General features: G+C 39.9%; 1 protein-coding gene across 4 annotated transcripts in view; it reads left to right on the forward strand.

Annotated features, from left to right (window-relative positions):
• ARHGAP10 (Rho GTPase activating protein 10) overlaps positions 1–25473 on the forward strand; it is a 338956-nt gene that overhangs the window by 232894 nt on the left and 80589 nt on the right. For all 4 annotated transcript variants that reach the window (XM_063458486.1, XM_063458488.1, XM_063458487.1 and 1 more), the window contains one exon: positions 17241–17394. In XM_063458486.1, coding sequence (XP_063314556.1) covers positions 17241–17394 — 154 coding nt within the window. The remainder of the gene's footprint in view (positions 1–17240; positions 17395–25473) is intronic.

The raw sequence follows: 25473 nt of genomic DNA on the forward strand, positions 1-25473 counted from the left end.
AGGGCCGTCAGGTCCATGCGCACCGCGGCCACCTCTTCCCGGATGACAGTACGCAGCTCCGCAACCAGGGCCGTCTTGTCGCCTCGTGTGAGCATGTTGGCCGATATAGCCGCTATGTCCAGCGACATTTGTGACAGCGCAGCTGCGCTGGGTGTGTCACTCGCGGAGCCCGCTATGCTGCTGGTGCTCGGGGAGGTGGGCGCCATCTTGTCCGCGCCTCATGAGTCTCTGAGGTGCTGAGGTGTGGACAGAAATTTGTCCATCGGACCGGGTCTGAGGTTGGTGTGGGGTGTGGGAGGAGGTCTCGGGGTCGTCGTCCGTTTAGTTTTCCCCATGTGGACCGCAAAATTCGCTCAGGGTCTGGCCTTAGGCGGATCGGGGCCCGGGAGCTAGTGCAGCGTGCGACTTACTCCATGTGCAGTCAAGCCACGCCCCTCTCAAAATAATAATTTTTAACCCCATCACCCAATGAAGCAACGTGCCTGGTGGGGTTCATTACAGCTGGTGCCTGGTGGGGTTTGTCACAGGCAAGCTTCCAAAGCAAAGCACTTTCTGGCTATTTCTGTTTCAAGTCAGTACCGGTCATGTTAGAAGGGAATAGTGAATGAAAACTCAAGATTAGTCTGGATTGCCTTCCTTTTGTCTGACATATATTGCTGAATTGAAAAATGGACTCTACATGCTTAAATGAATGTGTAAAATAATATTCATGGTCACTCTATGAGGTTGTAACTCATTGCATACTTTTATTCATCCATACAAATGTATACAAAAATAAATATATATATATATATATATTATATGTTGGAAGTCTTGGCCTGAAGCCCTTCCCTACCCTACCGTGATTGGTCTGACGAGATGCAGGCTGATGAGACTGTTTGGTTCAGTACAGAACCATCTACTTCCAGTTCAAAGGTCATCAACATAAACTGCCTAAACTCCAAACAAGTTGGTCTTGGCCTAGTGTGGCCCACTCAAGTATTTGTTTTACCTCTAATAAACAGCCGACTCACTAGAAGCTCATGGGGCACTGCCACGTCGAGCCTAACAACAACTGTTGTTTTTTCAACAAAACCGTAAGTTTGCTTGTTCAGCCATTCGGATATGGCAAACAAATTTTTGTCAATCTTTCTTTTATTAAGGCACGTATGAAGGGTACAGAAAAAAGAAAGGGAAATGCAAGAATTTTCACAGAGTAGGGTTAATATAGCGATAACACCGTTAGTTACATTTCCATTTTATCAATGCCTTATTTTTTATATTATTTTGTAAGTTGCTTAATGTAAACTGAACATAAAGCAAGAATGGGTAACATATTAGCAGGTATTCATATATTTGCGTTAGCTTTCAACATTAATACGTATGCACATGTATATCTGCTTGCATTTATATTTCTATCGCTGTATCTAGTTAGCTCGGCATGTGTGAATTTTGGCAAGTCGGTACTATTAGTGTGGATTCACTCTGATGCATCGCTTGTTCAGGTTAAGTAGTCTAAAAGGTAATGCAGGTCTGTATAAGGTATCAGGTCTGTTTCTGGCATGTGGGTTGTAAGTTGGGTAGTGGTGTCAGTGTTCGATCGTTGGTATAGCTATAGACTGACTGGTCTTGTTGTTCGCACTGCGTCTCTGCTGCTTGTCCGTCGTTGTCAGTTACTCGTTGTGGCTCGGTTATGTGGGTACTGGGTGCTCGTGTGTGAGTTAGGCGGCACGGCGCCATACTGGTCAAAGGGGCAGATAGGCTGAACTGTGTGAGCTGTGCTGGCGTGGTGTGTCCTGTTATATGCAGTCTGGGTCAGTGTCTGGCGTGTAAAGCGTATACATGGTCTGGCCCTCCTGTTGGTTGCGTCAGGCGGTTAGCGGAGGACATAGCAAATCACACCCCCGGGTGGCTAACGCTAGCGTTGCCCGCGCAAAACTACTATCCGTGAAACAAAACACAATATTCTAGGTTAACAATAGTACCCATCATGTGAGGCCATGTTGGTTAGAGTCCACGTCAGGCATGTCATGCACAGCCCCAAAACTGGTATGGGTTGAGATCTCATCAGTTCAACACAGAGCTGTCCTAGAGGGGTATGGCCCAGGTGGGTGTCGTTAAACCATGCGGTCCAACCAGTGGGTATACAGTGCCAGTCCATATTTCGGTGCGCCGTCTCTTCCGACCTGGTTTGTAAGGCTCCTGAGTCCGCCGATTCCTCCAGCGGCCGATGATGGCTCCGGTTTCCGTGATCTATCCATTGCCGTGGCTTCTCCACCTCCGAGGGCCGCTTGTCTTCGGCCTGAGGCCTTAGTAGGCATTCATGCCCTTTTGCCATTGATCCCATCTCCAGGATCGTGGGCCCAGGGTTCCGCCGGATCCAGAACATCTCCCTGGGGGTATGGCAGGCTGTGGAGGGATTCCTCCAGGTGAGTGCCCGGCTCAGATGAAGAGTGAGCGGGCCTCTCGGCAGTGGTATCCGCGTGTGTGTTGTTTTATGAGCGCCATGTGCCCGGAGAGTCTCCGGGTTCAGGGACCATTGCCTGGTATTGGTCAATTGTAGCACAATGCCCTGTGCGCCAGGCCAGGGAATGGCTGCACTCCTCACTATGCTCAGTGATGCAGGTCTTGCACACATGGCCGCCGCCATCTTAGCTGTGGGTGGCAAATTTTACTAGTAACGCAAATTCAGCCTATTTCAATCGTACATAGCATGCCTCATTCTGCTTACTGTATTTGGCAGCGATGCCTCATTCTGCTTACTGTATTTGGCTGCGATGCCTCATTATTCTTACTGTATTTGGCCCTCACTAGGCCATATCAACTTTTTTTTTTTTTTAAATACTTTATTTTTGAGAAAAGCATTTGGCATTTACAGAGCATACAGTAAACATTGCCAGTAATGCGTTATGTCTGTCAAATTACATGGTGTTTATAAATAGCGTGGTTCTTTTCAATCGTGAATAGTGAATCGGCATTCTGGTTTGTCAAGATGCTTTTATTTTTTACATTTATACCATGTGATATTCAGATTTGGTGTTAGTCCGTAGACTTAACAACCAGGCAATGCAACATTGTTTACAAAAACTGATGTAACTGTCTACCCCTCCAGTGGGACTTGTGGTCCTCGTCTCCTCTTTGGTTGTCTCTAGACAGTGATGGGTCCCACCTTTTGCTTGTTTATAACTCTTATGTTGGCTAATGTGCCAAGTGTCCCACCGGATGGGTAATTTGAAGAGAGAGAGAGAAAGAAGATAGAAAGAGAAGAAAGTAGGAGGGTGTCGGCGCCATTTGACTTATGTGTAGTCCCACGTCTAAAGGGACTCTTCTTGGGTCAGCTAGTGGGGGGTGGAGGTTGGGTTGGTCATGCCCTATCTGTGCTAGGAATGGCCTATCTTCTTTTGGTACCCACATGTAGTATTGGGGTAGGTCTGCTCTCGTTAATAAGGACTCAAAGTCTACCCATCTCCTCACGTCTAGTGGAGTGTGCCACATTGCTACCTGTAAGAATTGGGCAACTATGTGGTAGTAATATGTGTAGGAAGCCCAATCCCCCCCTTCGTTTTTGTCAAAAAAGGATGTTTCTCAAAGTCCTATGCCGTTTATTTTGCCAGATAAAGTTTCCTATCGCTTGTTGTAATGGAGCTAGTCCGGATTTTGTAATTTTGAGGGGCAGGGCCTGGAATAGGAATAGCACGCGGGGCAATATATTCATTTTTACTGCGTGTATGTGTCCTATCCAGGAGATGGGCTTATCTAGCCATTTTTCCATATCCGTTATGAGTGTCTTAAGGAGTGGGGTGTAGTTCAGGCGAAATAGTTTAGTTGGATTATCTGGCAAGTAAATGCCTAGGTACTTGATGTGACACTGTGCTATAGGTATGCTGTGAGCTGCTCTCACCGCCTCTGTGTCCGCCGCTGACATTCCCACCGGGAGGGTGCTGGATTTTTCCAAGTTGGCTTTGTATCCGGAGAAGGCTCCGTATTGTGTAAGGACCTCAGCTAGTGCGTCCATTGATTCCTTCGGTTTTGTGATCGGCAGGAGAACGTCATCTGCGTATGCAGATACCAGGAATTCTTGCTCCCCCACCTTGACTAATACGAGTATGTTCCCGAATAGCCTGTTGTAGGGGCTCTAATGACAGCGCAAACAGCAGAGGAGAGAGGGGACACCCCTGTCTTGTGCCATTACCTAAGCTAAAGGGTTGGGGGGCCATATCAACTTTTATCATATGCATTTTAGTCAGTCACCCTGCAATTTAATGTTTCACTCTACATTTTAAAGTTTTCTTTGTCTGTCCTGGGTATCCATGCACTTTTTGAGCCTTCATTGTTTAGTAATTATTTGGCTAGGTATTGCAACTGACTGTCTAAATTTATGTAAGGCCCAAACTTGGGCATATACATGTGGTAAAGGAAATAAAATATAAGCTTATATATATACATTCTCTGTACACATAAATGTAAAGTTCCTTATTTTCTTTAAAGGGAAAGATCTTCTAAATGTCTTAAATCTTCTTACTAAATGACCCCAAATTCATAAAACTGTATCATATGCATTTCAGTAAGTCACCCTACATTTTAATGTTTGTCTGTCCTCTAGGTATTAAGGTACTTATTGGGCCAACATTGTTTAGTAATTCACTGTTTAGTAGATATGCCCCAAGGGACAGCTTGCATGCATTTAATCATGTGATTTTAATTGGGGTATAATCTTAAACAGCTAGCCTAAACTGCAGTCCTCTCGTCTGCTGCTTTTGCATTCCCTCACTTTCTAACACTACCCAGACTTTCTTTGTATTGTCTACATGCATTAGGAACATCATTCAGTCATGTTTAGCTAATATTACTAAGAGAGTCTAGGATTATTCTAGCATTTCCTGTTGCTTTCAACCCTATTCTTCTCTGCCAGCTGTGTATGCATTAGTATTTATCACCCTCCTAAGCATTCCAGGTGTTGGTCTTTTTAATGTATGTCTTATATCTCCTGTCTTTTCCTATGTATTATGTATGGCCATAACGGCCGCTAGCCTGTTCAGCCACTATGGCATTCTAGAGTCCTCTGTTCCCGTTTTGATTCTGTCTTCCAACACATCGTTTTATTGGGCTCAGTGCATATGTATTATATGATGTTTTATAAGTGTTTATATACAGTTTCTGTTCTTTTCACCATTTCATAAACTAGATGATTATTCGTAACTATCGGGTTCTCTACCACCTCATCACCAATATGTCTTGGCTACATGCACAAACTCCACAACCATTTTACGATTCACATCCTACCTTCACCCGCATTAATCCCAACACAACCCGCACAGCCACCCTGGAACTCTGGATACAAATCGGGAAACGCATATTTCCTACTCCTGGCATCACTATGCCTTTACAGCTTGTGTTCATCTGCCCTGTAATGGGCAACTTGCCACAGGCTAATTCGACACCTCGTTTGGGCATTTAATTAAAAACTTTTAGAGATTTTGGATTAAGAATATAATGTCTTGTTTTAGGTTCTGGGTAGTACATTTATAGGCACCTACTATACGGATATCACTATTTTACAGTTATGTAGCGGTAATATTTCCTCAATCATATTGCCACAAACAGGTATTACCTTTGATGTGGCATATTAGATGAGTAACGATAGATGATACACCTTGGGCCACACTGTCTATATTTACATATGCATTTCTGCACAATCTACGGTTTTGCTTACAAACATATTTATGTATCATGTCTAATGATATTTTGAGATTTCCCTAAATATGATTGCATGGTTTAACACTACAGTTCCGGTCTGCGGATATTTGGTCCAGTGGCTTTCCGGGACGCCATGGGGCCTGTACACCGGGGGGTACGGTGGTACTCACGATGTCTTGCTAACATCAATTTCCTTATGTCTTATCAACTCATATTATTTTACAGGTTATCAATTCGGAGCATCATTTGCTTTTCAGACCTCGCACCCATTTGTTAATTATGGTTCTTTTCGTAGGTTATAGACCTCTCCTTCCCCTCTCCTCCTTTAGGGGATACTAAAGATTTTAGTTACAGGTTACAACCATACCATACAGAACTACACAAACTCTTATACGAATTCAGGTATGTTCTTAGCCACAATGGCTCCCCCGCAATATAGACCTTTTTAGTGAGTAGGTTTTACTGGCTTATAGGGATCTAGGTGACCAATAGATGTTAAGTTTCTGGCATCTATGCCTTGGAGTTAGTGGTCCCGCAAGGCCAACACCCATCCTCCACACATGAGGTATTATGCCCTTGGGCCAAAACATAGTTAGCCGCCTCACTTGTCGCATCCAATCTATCTCATGATTTAAGCGTCACGAGAGGCCAACACCCCGCCACAACGATCGGTGGCCACGAATCCCCTCGAGCCAAAGCATAGAGCCTCTCAAGCCACTTGGCAACTAGCAGGGCCTCACCTGTCACCTACCTAGTAAATTGCTTTGCCACTTGGCACTAGCTAGCCAGCCAGTAGAACAAACCTGATATTGCAGTATGTGTCAGATCCCTGTAAGTAGGTGATGACATGTTAATCCCCAGTACTCCAGTCTGGTCCACTACACCTACACGAAAAGGTGACGCCTATCAGGTTCCATCAGGTCATGGACCACTCCTCGTATTATGGCTGAGCTATGCAGACGCAACGTTCCTTTCCCAGCAATGGCCGGGAAAGCAGAACTGTTCAGGCTCATGCGTACCAATACAGACAATGCTGATGCTGGAGCAGGCACGAGTTGCTCGAGCAACATCAACCTCCATGCAACATTCTCAGCACTCGTGTTCTCTAAGGGTTAAACAAATGAGACTGGAAAGGCTAGAAATACGTTGTCGAACCATGCCGTCAACAGGATGCTGACTCTTGCAGGGTCCTCTGTACGCATACGATCATAACACAATTCAATATTGAGCATGTGCGCCTGTACGTTCAGATATCCAACGGGATATTGACTTTGTCATGTTATCCGACTTTCTGTCTGAAAGTTTTTACACTAATAGGTGAATTAGGATATAGATAAGTTGTGATGCCACACCTATCAGACATATTGTGACATCATTATTATACTAAAACATACTATCATATTCAGCATTTCATTAATACGTAGCTTCACAGCGATGCCTTCTTCAGCTTCCGGTATAAGGCCCCTTACTGGAACATATCAACTTCTATTATATGAATTGGCCCCTTACATGGCTAGGTGTCGCTATTGACTGGATCAGTCATGTCAAGCCCAACTTGGGCCTTCACATATGGTTCACAAATAAAAACTAACTTGTATATACATTCACTGTACTTACATAAACTAAACCTTTGTTAGCTGATGAGTCCTATGAGGGTTATACTTTGGTTTAGTTATACTAATTACGGGTTGTTGGTTGGCTTCTCATAAACTTGTTAGCTTGAATTATCTACCGTCATGGTCCTTGTAGATACTTTTCATTGTATATACTTGTTGAAACTGATACTAGTTACCTATGCTAATTTTTTGGTTTTCTTCAGTATTGATAGTTTTCCGGTTCTCAACCCTTTCTACGCTATTATTTCCCCTATATAATTTGGTTTGTCAACTTGACCCTCACTGTATTAATCACTTATCTACGTTCATCACTACGTTCATCTGTCTCCGGGTTATCCCATTATTTTCAGGCAACAGGGGTTTATACATGTAACTGGTCCACGATTCAATTGCTTTCAAGACTTTCTGCATTATTCGAATTTTGCTATATGCCTTAATGCTATTAATATAAGTTTGACGTCATATGCTGGTATTTTTTATATTCATGCCACCTGGTTTAGTCTAAGTCGCTCGTGTTGCCCCTCAATTGTTTGCAAAGAATATATTGGTTGTCACTTACATGTTTACAACTATTTCCTTAGCCCTCCTAGGGCTCCTGTGTCTGGCAGACTCTGGTATTACAATGTACACGGTATTACTTCTCCAGGTTCTAAGGTATTTCAAGTTGTGCCCTTAGTGGTCTCCCAGCGATTGCTGTAACCAAATCTTTTCATTACATAATGTTGGTTATTATGTCTCTGGTTGTGTTCGCTACTTTTTTTTTTTTTTTTTTTTTTTGCCACCTTCAATTTAGGCACTCACTATACCATCAATTTACGCCTGACTGGGATCCAACATCACATGTTTCTCTTCTTTCCAACAAAGCCAGTTTCCTTTCATCCTATCCAATCAGACTATACGTAAGGGTATCCAAAGTATGTCTAATTTGCTATATTCAGACACTTTCAAGCCCCTCACTAACGCTGAAACCGCTATTTACCTGGCCTTTTACGGCTTTCTGAGGCCATGAGAATTCACCATCAGTGGCCAACACAATGCACAAGGTTGCCTTCGAAGCTCCTACTTAATTAAACATCAAGATCATTACATACTAATTCTACCCGTGACCAAAACTAGTCAACTGGGTCAACCTGTCCACATTCAATACTACCCATATATATATATATATATATGGTGCTGGTGAAGGTTTTCGATTCCTACCTCCTCACCGTACCGAATATCGTATCTCTTCTGCTACTGTCACTTCACGGGACTATCCTCACTACCTCTAAGTTCATGTTATACGTATGGTTATTGTTAACAAGGCTCGGTATGAACCCTAGCATTTATTCAGGACACTCGTTTAGGATAGGGGCCGCATCTACAGCATCAAACCAACACGTTCCAGTCCATGTCATTAAAACTCTAAGTCGCTGGAAGTCATCAGCATATACAACATACATACCCCAACCAGTACAGGAAATACGAAGGGCATTCATTAAAATATCATCTTAATGTACTTACGTTGTATTATGCTCTTTACTCAATAAATGTGTTTTGAGTATGATATGTATTCCTTTTTGCCCACTTTATTTACTGGCCTACAGCATACGTCGGTTTCGGCACACCTCAACCAACTTTCCTATCACGGGTTTCCTAAAAACAATCTTACTTCATATCATAATCAATGTTGCCTCAAACAAAAATTGGAAGGCTTGGCCTGAAGTTGTGGGAGGGGCTTATGGACTTTTAAAAGGGACTCCCTCCTTCCCTACCGTGATTGGTCTGACAAGCTGCTGCCCCACCCTCCACTCCCTTTATTCACCATGCTCTTCTAGTGAAGGCCCACTTTATTTACTGGCCTACAGCATACGTCCGTTTTGGCACACCTCCCCGACTTTTTCCTATCACAGGTTTGCTAACAACAATCTTGCTTCATATCATAATCAATGTTGCCCTGAACACAAATAAATAAATATATATATATATATATATATATATATATATATATATATATATATACACACACATGGTTATAGAAGCCAAAGGAAACAAATGGGGCAGATTTAGTAACAATAAAAAGGTGAAGTGGGTGGTTGTACTCACACCAGTGCAGACAGTGGAACGCTTATAAATCAACTTACCCTTGTAATTCAAGGGACGATTATACAGCAAAATGCTAATCAAAAAAGAAAACCATATAGTGTAGTATATTAAGTGCTCAGGTGTTTGAATAAATGTATATACCATACACTCACATAGATTAGAGCCAAACGAGGACAGGCTCAAGTCTCTCAGATGGTTATGTTCTAGGGGACACAGACCCTCTTCTCCTGCTCGTTTTTTAAACCACAGGGCCTTTTTTTGATTCGTCCATGCACTCGCGAACCAGCCAATCGCAAGCGTCCTATTCGGGAGGTGTATTTTCATCATCTGTGTCAACTCCGTGTAATCACTTAGTGGAAATGACACAATCTTATGGCAACACTTCCATTTAGCTCACCGCCGCCATCTTCTTAGTGGGCCTGATGTGGACTTTACAGGCATGAATCCAGAAGGCAGAAGTGACCTGTCGATCCCAATGACACGTCACTGCCTAGTTATTGTCCTTAATATCCATAGTCCACATATACATCTATAAGGAAAAAGATATAAAAACCTACGGGGTTATCCAGATATGCCCCATAGGTTTGTATAGACCAGTATCTGTAATTAAAATAGTGTCAATATGTCTAATTACAATAATATATACTTTAAAATTATACAGATATATTGTATCATTCTCAGACCACATATGTTGTATGAAAATTATTTTATTAAATTGTCATCCATCAGTAATCATTAAAGATAGAAAAATCATGATTTTAATAATAAAAACCAAATATATATATATATATATATATATATATATATATTTGGTTTTTATTATTAAAATCATGAATTTTAATAATAAAAACCAAATATATATATATATATATATATATATATATATATATATTTGGTTTTTATTATTAAAATCATGATTTTATAAATACATATATAAAAAGGGTATACACATTGGTCATTAATTATACATTTAATTATTGAAAATCTTAAAATGATCTATGCCAAAAAACATGAAGCTAAACTAACACATATTGTTTTCTATAGACAAACTCTGGAATGGCTATAAGTAGCATGGAATACATTCACAAAAGATATAGAAATTGCTTAAAATAAAACATTTAGATATTTAGGTCTTTTTTTTCTCTGTTCATTTTTAAAAAATGTGAATGAAATGTTAAAAAATGTCTTTTTTTTTTAAAGTTCTTCGGGAGGAAACTACAACTACTTTAAAATATATTTTATTTATCTCATTGTGCTTTACTAGTAAAACTTTTTTTTAAAATTGTTATATGCTAAACTATCATGGCTGGGGGAATCTTCGCTTTCCAATCTCCCCTCCCCCACTAAATTATCTGGGGTATCCATTCCTCCTTACGCCCCACCTTGACTTTTGTTTTTCTTCCCTATAAATTCTGGGCTGTAAGGATTATATGCTGGTACCGGTTAAAATAACTGTCTGTAAAGATTACACATTCTATAGATATCTCAACACCATTGTCTTTGCTTGCAATGTTACTTTAATTTTAAGTTGTTGTACTGCCTCATTACATACTTTAAGATAATAGATTACTATACATTTAAAGTATACCTTTTGGGTTTTCAAATTTGAAACCTCGTTATTCACAATATATTGGATCCAGCTACCATCCTCAATCAATGACAGTATCTGGCACACCTTGGTGAAGGGTACTAGTGAATGTAATTTGTCATTAAAAATGACTTTGAATTGCATGCTGTAAGAGAGACTTTAAATTCACTTTCTGAACCAGTTTCAACTAAGGCAATGTGATGTGATGAATCCCTTGTAAAGGACACTTTATATGGAATTGTATCACGGCTTGCTTTTGGGGAAACATATTGGCAAGAAGCTGGTTTTATTTGAATAATGTAGTATAAAATAAGCTTACCAGCAGCAATGTCACATTCTGCACAATATGAAATCTGATATGACACACTCTATTTAGGTAATTAGTTCAGACCAACGTTTCCCAATTGGTGTTCTACGGAACCCTAGGGTTTGGTAAGAACAAAATTGGGGTTCATTCACTTAGGGCCACCTGATGGGCATTGCTGCACAGGGACCCGGTCAGCGTCGCGGCCGATTAATAGTGCATCTGGGTCCCCATAGTATGGGATGCTGGGAGAAAGTGACTGACTGTCATTTCCTCCCAGCTTCATATAGAAACACTGCACTGGAGTGAGAGAGGCAGCAGTCAGGAATGAGCAGCTCCCCTAACACACACCAGCCTCAGGCAGCAAGTCACCCTCCTGCAGACAAGTATGCTAACAGGAGCGTGACTGCATGTGTATATATATATATATATATATATATATATATATATATATATATATATATATGGATTAACATAGGGGCTGATGGAGCTGCAGCTCCAGGCCCAGGTCCATGGAATAGGCCCATTTAAAAAAAAAAAAAATAATAATTTGACATTTTTTGGGGCTTTTTTTTTTACACACTACTCTTAGGTCTGCCATCTGACTGGCATTTTACCAGCACAGACGGTATTTGAGGCTGCCTGGCCGTGCCGGTATTGCAGTAATGCAGGCAATACAAATGCAGGTATTTTTCTCAAAATAAGTAGAGATTACTCTGCAATACCAGCACCAGCCAGTAGGGGTTACTGTGTGTGGAGAGAGGCAGGGATAGGAAGTTACAGCATCCCTGCCTCTCTCTACTCACTAATCCGTGAGGGAGCAGCTACAGAGCACAGAGAGTCTAGACAGCAGCTCCCAGCCTGCAGAGACCACCTACAGCTCAGGGAAGTGAGGGATGAGGGGTAAGGCAGCAGGGAGACATGGGGACACTGAGACACTAGGACACTGGGAAACATGGGGACACTGAGACACTAGGGGACACTGTGAGACATGGGGATGCTGTGAGACATAGGGACATTGGGATACACATTGGGATGCAGAGACACTAGGGACACAGTGTCCCCATGTCTCCCAGCCAGTGTCCCTAGTGTCTCTGTGTCCCCATGGCTCCCAGTGTCCCCTAGTCTCCCAGTGTCTGTGTTATTGTTAGGAGCAGGTTTCAAGGTAAATCTGGAGCCAGGAACTCAAGTCTCTTTTGTATTTCTTCCTTTGTTAACGGCTCTCGTTTCCTGCTTTTCCTGGAAGGTAAGACAGTCTCAGTCTTTTTCTCAGGTGATATAGGAGCTTGATTGCAGTAAGAAAGAAACAGTTTTGCATAGTTCCAAGAGACTTTCAGTAATTATTGTTCGAACATTGGTTAACCCTGTAGTCCCCGGTTTAAGGCCTTTACATTGAAGTTAATGTTCTTATTAAAAGACTTCATATCCTGGCTCATGTGAACCTCCTTCAGACTTACTTTCAAACCTGCTCCTAACAATAACCTGCTCCACCCTTACCTATACTTCAAAACAGCCTGCCTTTGTAACCAGCCTTCCACTGTTACCAGCCTTCCACTGTTACCAGCCTGCATTTGTTACCTGGAAATTACAGACATTCATTATTATGTGCAAGTAACCTGTTCTGTGGCAAGTATCCTGTGGCATATTGCCTAAAGTCTGTTTTCATTCAAGTTTCATAATATGTCTAAAAACTGTGTAGGTGTCACTGTGTGTATGTATCACTGTGTGTATCTGTGTGTCAGTACCAGGTTGTGTATCTGTGTGTATGTTTCAGTGTATCAGTGTAGCTGTGCGTATATCTGTGTTAAGCTGTGTGTGTATTTGTGTATCTGTGTGTTGATGTGTTTGTGTATATGCGCCAGTGTGTGTATATATGTGTATCTATCTGTGTGTCAAGATGTGTCAGTGTGTATCTTTGTGTGTATATGTAAAGTGCCTTTGTGTGTATCTCTGTGTTAATGTGTATGTATATCTGTGTGAGTATGCATGTGGCATACATCCCAGCATTCAAACGCCAACACAACATGCCAACAAACCCCTGCAAACACAAACATTACATACAAAAACACCCCTGAATTCAAACCCCAAAATTATATACAAACCCTCAAACACACCCCTCATTTAAACACAAATACTACACAAATACATTTAAAAGCCAACACTACATCAAAACAAACCCCTAAACGCAAATGCAAATAAATACAAAACACACCCCTGTATTAAAATGCTAGAATTATATACAAACACCAACTCTACACACAAAAGCACGCCTGCCCCTAAGTACTACAATCTGTTTACTATCTGTAGAAATTAGAGTGTAGTGGTTCCACAGTTAGTGGTTTCACAAAAAATTAATTGGGAACCCTTGGTTTAGACAGTTTGTTTCTGGTGGCAACCATTGAAACCATAACCATGCTGCATTAGAAAATTATGGGTGAAAACCGTTTCCAAATGTGCGTTTGTTGTTTGCTCTCCAGAATCATTCTTCTGAAACACCTTTAACTTTGGTAACATCTGGTCAAGTGAAATGTTGCAAAAAAAAATCACTTGACAGTTTGGTTAATAAATGCAGTAAGTTAGAAAGCACATTACAAAAAAATGTTTGTCATTTGGATTAGTCAACTACATTTGTAACTTGAGATAGGTAGTGCATCTGGTGCAAATAGGCTGTGGGTAACGTTCTGAGCACACTCAGCCAAACATCACCATTTAGGTTGACATTTTGGAATCTGTAAGTGTAAATCTCACAATATAAGTGTAGCTGCCGAGTGTGCAAGCTATGGTGGATGGATAAACTTTTAATTGTTGTCAGATGTCTCCCAAATGGTTTGGTGAAAAACCATGGGACGGCACCTAGATGTGCTAAGAACCAGAACTTTTGCAATGTGTTATTATGGCTTTGGTATATGTGCTACCACTTTAAATACAACACTTGAAATACCCCCACTGATTATTTAATTTTTTTTGTACTCTCCCTCATTTTCAGAGGAAGAGAACAAGAGTGTGTATTACATGTAATACCACAAATACTTATGATTTTTTTTCGATGGCTGAAATGTACCCCAAGATGATTTTTTATGATACAATATTCTCAAAAGTGCCACCTGGCCTATTTTAGGAAGAAAGCCCCATGGGATTCTTCTAAGTCATTGAAAAAGCAATGCAGAATATACAGAGAGCTTCCTTACCAAGATACTCACTGGTATTTCTCTCTTGTGATGTTTATTCCAAATTAAGCTACTGGTTTAAGTCCCTACTAGAATTTGTTGTTGGTCATATCATTCTAAAATCTGTGACTATAATGCAATACTTATTGACAGACATAAAAACAAACGTAAGACACCATGCCAATAGTCCTCATCAACATAGCATTAGGTAGCAACATTTTATTTTTTTTGTTTTATTTTTGCTTTTGTACTATGATTTATTTTAGTTGACATGTTCCACCTAAAACCATCGTTAAAGGACCACTATAGTGCCAGGAAAACAATGTCAGGGCCCCACTCCAGTGGCGCTGAAGGGGGAGGAAGGGGTTAAATCTTACCTCTTTTCCAGCGCCGGGCTCCCTCGGCGCTGGGACTCTCCTCCCTCTGTCAATGAGACAGCCACTAGAGGCTGGATTAACCCATAGGTAAACATAGCAGTTTCTCTAAAACTGCTATGTTTACAGCAAAAGTGGTTAAACCTAAATGGACCTGACACCCAGACCACTTAATTGAGCTGAAGTGGTCTGGGTGCCTATAGTGGTCCTTTAAGGTTTTCAACTAGGGAGCAATCGTTTTGCAAAACAATACCACGCTATTTTACATTAGTACGTAAATTAAAAATGCACTGAGCAAAAAGTGTTTATGCCATCTCATCTTGATGATGTCATGTACTTACATCCTGTTTTTTTTTTTTTTTTAAAGCTTTAGTATATAAAATATTTATGTGCAATGGCCATTGGGGGTTATTTTTCAAAGTGTTCTGTAAAAAAAACTAAATTTATTTTAGCTGTGTTTGTATAACTGTGACCAGCAATTGCTTGTGATTTTCTGCTTGTAAGATTGAATTTAACTCTTTGCCATCACCTTCATGTTGTAGTTACCTCACACACATGTTTTTTGTTTTGGAAGTCTTTTTTGGGTGCCCTGTGGCCTGTGCTAACCCCATGCACATAATGATGAACCTCTTCCAGATTTACTAAGTTTTACTTAGATCTTGCTACTTCTGCTACCTTATATAATATGTCTTTTGGAGGTTTTCAGTGTGATTAATGAATCCCTGGCACCAGCCGTCTTCTTCTCTGTTACAGAAAATAAATTATTTTCACTGGCTGACCTCATTCTTAATTTATTTATTTATTTATTATTAAAAGTATTTTTTTATTTCGAATTTTAACTTTCTTTTTCTGTTGCTGCTGAAGAAACATACTTTTTCTCCTTTAATGCTTACTGGGCTATCAGATGATCTCTGGAAAAACACATTCTCATTTACTAATGTCAAATAATATCAACATATATCAGGGGAAAAATAGATGATGTGGTTATTCACTAAACAGGGAAATGTTGGGAATCAATGAGGGATTTTCAAATCCTAAGGTCAAAATATGATATTTGTGACAAAAAGTGATATTCATTTACATTTGAAGTACACTAAAAAACAGAGTCCTATCATAGGGTTTTTACTGCTATATTGCAGCTGTAACTGTTCAGTGAATCAAAAGCACTGTGCTATATATTTTAGCAACCTCACCTGGCTAGGTTTACTTGACCACAGCCAATCACTCCATTAATGTTAAAGGGACAGTATCAGAACCAAAACCACTCAGAGCTTGTCCCCGCAGGCTGAGCATTGTAAGTGCTTCCTTTTCTCAGAAAAGGCAGTGTTTACACTGCTTCTTAAGTCCAACTCTAGTGCCTGTCACCCTGAGGGGTTCCTGGGGTTCGGTCCTGCAAAGCTTGCAGGACTGACGTTCACACTGAACGCACCCCATAGAAATGCCTTGACAGTGTAAATGCTGATTGGTACAATTGGTACAATTGGTACAACTCCGACAGGGCCAATTATCCATCTAGGTAGTATAACACTATAGCTTTAGAAATACATGTTTGGATTCCGAAAGCTATAGTGTTTCTTTAATTGACTCATATCTCCATAAAATATGTTTCAAAGTATTTCAATGGTTATGGTGCTAGGAGGGCAAATTTCAAGTGTTTTTCTGTTCCAATATGTGTCCATTACCAGAACATTCAGCTCTTTTTTTTTACCATGTCAGTAGTTCTGCTGAATTGAACAGCTATTCCATAGTGTCCTAGCAGCATAACCACTACAGCAAACTGTTATGGCTATGGTTTGGAGTGTCATTTTAGCTAATATTGACTATTACATGAAAGCAGACTGGTTCTCGCCTTTTTTTTTTCTTTTTAATCCATTTTATAGATGTTCAGAAACTGTATGCAAACATGGGTGTTGCTTCATGCATGGGTGTTGCTTCATGCAAGGTTTTTATATTAATTAGCCACATGCCAAGTTACAAGCCAGAGCAGATGTAAAGGCAGTTGGGAGACTGGGGACTAATGTGCATGGAAACCAAAATGCTGTATTAAAACATACAAAAAGCAAGACCACCGGTCCTCTATAGGAATCCGCGGTTATCCTGGCCTATTCAAGACAAAGAGCATCAGTAATCAAAAACTTTCATTATAACCCTATAAGGACATTTTGCTTTTTGCCCATACCTTGGGTAAAAAGAAAGAACAATGATAGAAGATAGTCACGTAGTACTATATATTTTTGCCACATTTTTAAAAATTCTCCCAGCATGGAGACCTCATTGCCTTTAAAAAAAATAATAAAAAATAAAAAAAATAGACCTATTCAAATATTATATATATATATATTTGTTTCTTCCTGTTTATCAGAATGTGGTCATTACACATGTTCCGTGGACCAACTGTTTCACTATTTCATTCCTGTTCTTTCTTTACAGTTGAAAATAATGGTGCCCCCAGAGAAGACACTCCTCCAGGTAGCATGGATTCCCTTTCTCCTCAACCACTCACTCCTACGACCACATGCCCAGATCCCATGACAGAGGAGGAGAAGAATGATCTTACCGCAGACAGTGTTTTGGACTGGGCTCAGTAAGTTTTATTTCACCTTCAGCAAACCTTATCTTGTAAAACATTAATTTAGCATGTTAAGATATTTTTAGAATTTCTTTTTTGCACTTTGAAATACAACATAAAATTCCCCTTTCTATTGGTGTTGCTGAAATGCCTATAGACGTAGGTGCACTGGCACTCAATTATTTTCGCAGACCAAGTTTACCAATTTGAAGAGGTGTTCTGGCAGGCAAAATGCTGCAATAGCATTTCGGAGAATCCACATAGATATTAGTCAGACTAGACTGGAGGTTATTATTTACTGAAAAAGGGAACTACTACACAACTTCTAATACTTATATTATGATATTTTAGTTGTAAAGGAGTAGAAAATGTATCCAAATGCTTTATTTGTAAATCAAAAATAATAAAAGCTCCTCCCGAAGGTGTCTGATCCATTTAATAATACAACACTAGCAATATTACAAGCAATCCCCCAAAAAGAGAGAAAGCCAATAGTGGTAGAAACGTGAACATGCATAACACACTAGTGTTAAATACAAAGAATGAGTGAAGGGATTACTGACTCTGTACCTTTAAATTTTTGCCTATTTAGGGACATCACTAAATATATAAGCGTTAAATGACTATATTGTTTGTATTTGAATACTACACACTATTTGTAGTGTTATATTCACTAAAGCAATATAATCTAATTATTTTACTCTAGGGAAAGTCGTCTCAGTGCCAGCCTTTAACCTTTTCACCCACTGTGAAAAATCCTCACAGCACCCTCCCTGGCTACAGCTCTTCCCTGGCCCTCATAAGGATAAAGGAATTGCAAAAGTTAGGCCAAAACAACTGGTGTGAAAAGAGTTGAATTTGAGATTTTTTTCCAGTTCAGATGCTGTAGCTTATGTTAGCCCTTACCATGCCAGTAAATGAGAATAAACTTGTGCATGACCCATCTTGTGTGTCTCTTCTAATTTTCTCTCTCTACCTTGTGTCTCTCTTAACCCACTGTTACTTCTTGAGTGTCACTTAAATGACACCCAGGCACCCAGACCACTCAATAAATTGGTATGTGTGCCAGGTCCCTTTTAGTTTTAATCCTGCAGCTAAAAATATAGCAGTTTAAGAGAAACTGCTATGTTTCACTGAGGGTTAATCCAGCCTCTAGTGACTGTCTCACTGACAGCCGCTAGAGGTGCTTCCGCGATTCTCACTGTGAAAATCACAGTGAGAAGACGCTGGACGTCCATAGGAAAGCATTGAGTAATGCTTTCCTATGCAAGGTGTGCATGCGCATGCGGCTTTTGACGCGCATGCGCATTCAGAGCTGACGTCGGCACGGGGAGGAGAGGTCACCAGCGCCGAGGGAGCCCGGCGCTGGAGAAAGGTAAGTGGCTGAAGGGGGATCATGAGGGTGGGGGGGGGGGACCCAATGACCCTGCACTATAGTGGTCCTTTAAGTTTTAGCACAATACGGTATTGGCTGTTTACAACTTGGGACTTTATGCCTTATTTCATTCCCCCTATCCTCACCATTCCCCTTACTGCTGGTCTGCCTAGCAACTGCAGTAAGGTCCCAACTAACCACTCCCTTTGTCTACCGTCTCTGTACATTAAGACCTGGTATAACTATCCGATTGGATAAAGAATAAAAGCATGCCCTGTTGAATAATTCCATATATACCTGTGATATGCAATAAAATTTTAGTCACTTTGAACAACTTGTGTTTGTGTTAGTTCATGGTGGCTTCCCAGCGCTGGAAAGAGATTGTAGGACAAACTAGAGATTGATAGATTACATAGAAGTTCATGGCAAAGAAATCGTCAATTATTTGAGAGATCTAAATTTTGTTTTAACACAGTCACACATATAGACATATGCACACCATATCCGTAAAATACACTGTCACACGCACACAATCACACACGCAGCCAGTTACACGCTCTCACTGTAACAGTAACAAAAGTCGCACACAGTAACCGTCAAATGCATGCAATCACATTATGCACACACAGTCAAAAATATATATATACATACACAGTCCTTACTGTTGTGGAAACCAGCTGGAGGAGGATTGGAAGCAAGGGTCCCTGGTATATATTGCTGGGTAGGAGGGATTCCTTCTTGATTCCCCTGTATGCAGAGGCAACTCTAGACGTGAGGCACAGCTCAAATACAAGGCCCTCTTAACAGACATTGTAAAGGTTCTCTATAAACTAATTTGTATGATATGTTAGCTGTATATGTATTATTATTAATAAAGCGCCAACAAATGTTGCGGCACTGTACAATAGGTGGACCAACAGACAAGTATTTGCAACAAGACAAGTTGGACACACAGGAACAGAGGAAGTTTAGGGCCCCGCTCAAAAAAAGCTTACATTCTAGAGGAAGTGGGGTAAAGTGGCACAACAGGTAAGGAAAGGATGTATTTCATGTATGGGAAAAAGTAGGTTACTTGAATAGTTTACGAGGAAGGCTTAGTATTTTGGATGACACAGTTGCAGGAGAGGATGCAACGTGGGCTACCAATGTGCGGGCAGGGAAAGCTGTTAACCGTTTAATTGATCTGATTTCCCAAAGAAGTGAATTTTCAATGATCTTTTGAAGGAACTGAGACTGGGTTAGAGTCTAACGGAGCAAGGAGTGTAATTCCATAGAAACAGAGATGCAAGTACGAAGAAAGAATAGATGCATAACTTCGGCAGAGTGTAGGGGCCTGGATGGGACAAACAGTTACATACACTGACAAGTTTTGTTATTTCGCCTGTTTACCAAAATAAATTCACATTACAGTTAAATAATTAATATGGGCTTAAAATGCAGTTTTTAAGCTTTTTAAAGGCTTCCTCATTTTAAAGGGACCAAAAGCAATTGGACAGTTGACTCACAAGCTGTTTCTCTGACAGGTGTGAACTGTCCCTTTTGTTATTTCTTCATCAATTAAGCAGGTAAAAGGTCTGGAGTTTATTCCAGTTGTGGCAGTTGGAAGCTGTTTCTGTGAACCCACCATGGGTTCAGGAACTCTCAATGCAAGTGAAACAGGCTGCAAAAAAAACGCTAAATCCACCAGAGAGATAGCAGGAACATTAGGAGTGGCCAAATAACAAGTTTAGTTCATTCTGTGAAGAAAAAGAATGCACTGATGAGCTCTGTAACACAAAAAGGCCTGGACATCCATGAAAGAAAACCGTAATGGATGATCGTAGAATCCTTTTGATGATAAAGAAAAACCCCTTTACAACAACCAGCCAAGTGAAGACCACTCTCCAAGAAGTAGGCATATAATTATAGTTTACAATAAAGAAAATACTTCACAAGAGCAAATACAGAGGTTTCACCTCAAGAATATAAGGCCAGATTAGACTGTGCAAAAGACATCTAAAAAACCCAGGCCAGTTCTGGAACAGCATTATTTGGACAGATGAAAAAGATCAACCTGTACCATAATCAAGGGAAGACACTAGTGTTTATTGATGATGTGACAGAAGACAGAAGCAATCTGTCTGCTCAGAGTCAGCCAAATTCAGCATAGATGACTTTACAGATGGACAATGACCCAAAACATACTGCGAAAGCAACCCACGTGTTTTTTAATGTAAAGAAGTGGAATATTCTGCAATGGCCAATCACAAAAAGTCAATCACCTGAAATCAACCCGATTGACTATGAAAGACCCACAAACAAACAACAACTGAAGACCGCTTCTGTAAAGGCCCGGCAAAGCATCACAAAGGAGGAAACACCCAAATAGGATACAAGTGTGCATTGAACAGAGGAGAGTAGGGGGATGTACAGTGATGTATAGACTCTTCTATACATTATAACACTTATACATTAATACACATACAAATGCACAGATCATATCTCACACATACATACATAGACACAAGTCAACATACACATACATACAGGATTATTAACTTAAGTAAGAATTGTTGGAAGTTTCCAGCCTGTGGCCAAAATTCCTGAATTAAAAGCATAGCTGACTTTGAAATTCACTTTGAATTCCTGACAAATCTCATTTTTGTGAATAACCTTGTCAGAGATGAACTAACACACTATCTCAAACATCATCCCTGGTGATGAGGTAGTAAATTGCATGGAGTACACCATCTCTTGACGCAGATCAGAACGCTGGTTGGGAATCTTGGAAGCTGCCCTCTGACTCGCTAAGTGCCCAACCTGCAAGGGAGAGGATATTATGGCCTAACTGCACGTTATGGTGCACACTATTGACCACCACGGAATTGCCTTCTAACTTAAGAGCAGTGCCGGACACCCCAAAGGCCAGGCGTGAGCAACAAAGTGCTAACTATATGAAACATATTTATTCCCATGTCGTTACATTACATTATTTGGCATAAAGCCCAAGATGAGACTGCAATATAGTTAATACAGAGAATTGTGGCAGAGAAAAAGTATAAAGTATATATTGGGGTCAGAGGCAGGGATCATTGAAAGATTTAGAATTAAAATAAAGTAAAAGGTAAAAAAAAAACACAAATATAGCTGTAACAAACTTCCATCAATATCTAGATTCCCTTTATTATCATATCATATTCTAAGTTCCTCACGTATTACTATGTTTCTGAATGCACAATTGCATACCAGGCCTACTAACATACAACCACCACATGGACCTTCTAAATATATACTTGCTAATAGTTATCTCTGTAGATTTTCTCCCTTACTTTATGAGAAAAAAAAAAAGTAAATTCTAGCAGGAGACGGTGTTAAGCAAGTGCTGAGGATAGTTGTGAAGGAAACTTACTAAAAAGGCAAGATAGAGCTAAAATAATGTCTGCATATAAGCATAATGCCCACATAAAGTAAATATAGGTAAATCATATATTTGTAAAATAAAGATATTTAAAACCGCAAAAGCAATCTTTAAAAATAAAAATAAGTATTGCTACTGTAAAAATAACAGTCCATTCACACCACCTCCATTCCTGACCATAGGAATGATATGACCAATTGAAACCCTCCTGTACTGTTTGAATGCAGGAGGTGCAATTACATTTACATTACATGTTATCACTAAATCAGTAACTAGTGGCTTGAGGCAGAGCAATATGTTCCTCTACAAATTAATAATCATAACTAGAGTATATATGAGGGTGATTGGGGCTTTATTGATTAGATTTCATTCTGCAAATCCTTGCTACATTGTTTTAGCATATCTTCCAACTTTTCAAATTGACAAAAAGGGATAATCATTTAAGGGAGAAATTTTAGGTGACTTATTTATAACAATTTATGAAACTAAAATGGAATCTAGGACAATAACATTGTATCTCATTTACACAAACTGTTTTCTTAAACACATTTGTTGTATTTTAAGAAAATGTTCTGTATTATTGTTTTTGGGTAACTGTTATATACTCCAACACACCAAGAACATGGAGCTCCTATTAAATAGGAACATTAATACAGAAAAGAGGGCAGAGGGATTTTGGCCTAAAGTAGGGACTGTTTTCCTAAACTGGGACATATGGGAGGTATTTATTTGTGCTCAGTGAGATAATTGTTTTTTCAGAAGTGGTTCTAAAAGGGCCCCAGGATTTTGTGAATTATCTTACAACAGATGGCAGTTATGTTTTGTTTCCAGCATTGCTAGAATGGCAGTAAGGATGGTAATGTTGTTTAAGTCAATATAGTGCTTTATTAAATTATTTCTGCCCAGGAATATAGTGGGCAAATAAAAACCTCTTCCTTGTGGTTGCCCAGTGATGCAATATGGTTGAAGAACAAATTGTATTGTTTACAAATCAGATTTATTTTTCAAGGACAACTAAGGGAAAAATGATTGTTATGATATTGAGTTTATTGCTGTAATAAATAACCCACCGCACAGCTGTAGGGAAAAAGTGGTATTTTTCTATATTAGATGTGTTCCTTTCCAGTCCTTGATGGCTAAGATCTTGATAACGCTTGTTAGACATGATCCTGTACTGAATCATCAGTATCGTCATTCTCTGTGGAGGAGGAAGTGCAGGGAAGCAGCGCTTTGTGATAGTATTTCTCGAATCCGAGGCGATGTGAGGAGTAAAGGAGAAAGATGTAATATAGTTTTGTTTATTTAGATAGTTGGAAGTGGAAAATAAAACGTAATGCACTTACAATTTTTTGGAGCTTATTCTCTGCTCCAGATATATGCTCCTGGACGGTACAATCCCCGTCTGTGGATGTATTGGTGGTCTCTGTTCGTGATTAAGGCGTCTTCAGCAGTTGTGAATGTATTCCTTCTTCAAAGTGCACCATACAGCAAACAAATGTCCTCAGTATATAAGAGACAAATAAAAGAGAGAGAGTGCTCTCTGTATGTTGTATAAAAATAAAAACCGATAAAAGGAGGTATACAAGATGGGTCTGCTGCTAATGTCTTGATGCCAGATACCATATGACACATTTAGAAACCTTGAAGAGTCCATGCCTCAATACATCTGTGTGTTTGTATGTGTATGTGTGTGTGTATATATATATATATATATAGAGAGAGAGAGAGAGAGAGAGATATACTGTATTTTTCCATGTATAAGACGACCCCTATTTTTTGAGCGCAAATTTAAGAAATCAATATTTTAAACATCAAATTGATATTTTAAAGGTGACTTCAGAGGAGAACAACACACTTCTGATTATCATGCCTCCCCTGTGCTATGTTGCTCTGTGAAGTTATTGGCTCTATAGTGCACCCTGGGAGACTACAGCTCCCATAATACAGCAGGTAGTATGAGGGCATGTTGGGACATCTTAGTAGTATCAGTGGCGTAGCGTGGGTTGTCAGCACCCGGGGCAAGGCAAATAATTTGCGCCCCCTAACCCGTGGATTTTAGCACTCGAGTCTCTTCCACTAGATTAGTTAAAGAAACCCTTACCCCCCCCCCCAAGCACATGTATTGTTTGTTATGAAAATACTTGTGTAATTAAAGTAAAACGCATCTAAATACTAGTTTATTTTCCAACACTTTATTGAGTGCGAACATGCATTACACATTCTCCACATTTTCAGCAGGCCTATGAATACAAATATACAAATGTAGTAACCTAGCATGGGCCATGCTATTATATGTCGTCTTACAACCATCGTAAACGACAAAAAATATCAAGAACAAAAACTAAACATCAAAATGGAACCATACCCTGGAGATGATCCAAGACTGGGCTAGATGGAGCCAACTTCCTCAATCCTGTACCTCTCATTGTAATTCTTTAATAGAAGTGCAAGATATCAATCTGTATATAATATACAGATTAATTTAAATTCGCCTGCTTTTAATTAGCGCAAATTTTTCAACAAACGGAATTGAAATCTACATTAAAGTCTCTCTCAATGGACAGTATTGCTAGATTACTCAGTCTTTCTTGGCTCATTGTAGATCTCTGATATGTTTTAATTAGTTTAAGTTTTGAGAAACTATTTTCACAACTCACTGTAGAAACAGTGATAGTAAGAAAGATTCTTAATGTGACAACAAAGTTAGTTAAACTTTCTTGCAGCTTCCACTTATACACCCAGCGAAGCAAATCTAAAGCTGACCAGTTTGCAACCTGCTCATCAGGATTGGCTGAGTATAAACATCCTTAGATGAAACTGTCTCTGCTTCTAATGCAGGAACAGGAATGTCTACCGACACAGGATCAGGATTATGAGTCTCCTGTGGTGCTGCTGATGGTCCTGCTGTAATTTCAGCAGTACTCACCAAAAACCGGTGAAGGCTTCCAGCTAACTTAGCTTGTTGCTCTGTCTCTATCTTTCTCCTTTTCCTGCCTTGTGCACCAGATTCTTTTTTGTATGGCATGATATAGGTGTAGTATTCTGCTAAAATAAAAAAAAATAAAAAAAATAAAATCACTTTCTTGCCTTGCTGCACTTTTAGCACCCCTTCATTGTATAACCATTTCTTTACTCTTAACATAATGTTTATTCACCTTCATGCCTATTGCCTTACTCTTTCAGCAAAAAAAATAAGTAAATTAAAGGTTGCTAGGCCTAGACCCACTGGCTTACATCAACTTATAGAGAAAAAGGCGCTTCCTAGGTATAAAACCTAAAGGGAGCCCCAGAGAGAAAGGGTTATTGGGGTGGAGAAAAGGGC

This window comes from Pelobates fuscus, chromosome 6 (genome assembly GCF_036172605.1).
Source record: "Pelobates fuscus isolate aPelFus1 chromosome 6, aPelFus1.pri, whole genome shotgun sequence".
NCBI classification, from domain to species: domain Eukaryota; kingdom Metazoa; phylum Chordata; class Amphibia; order Anura; family Pelobatidae; genus Pelobates; species Pelobates fuscus.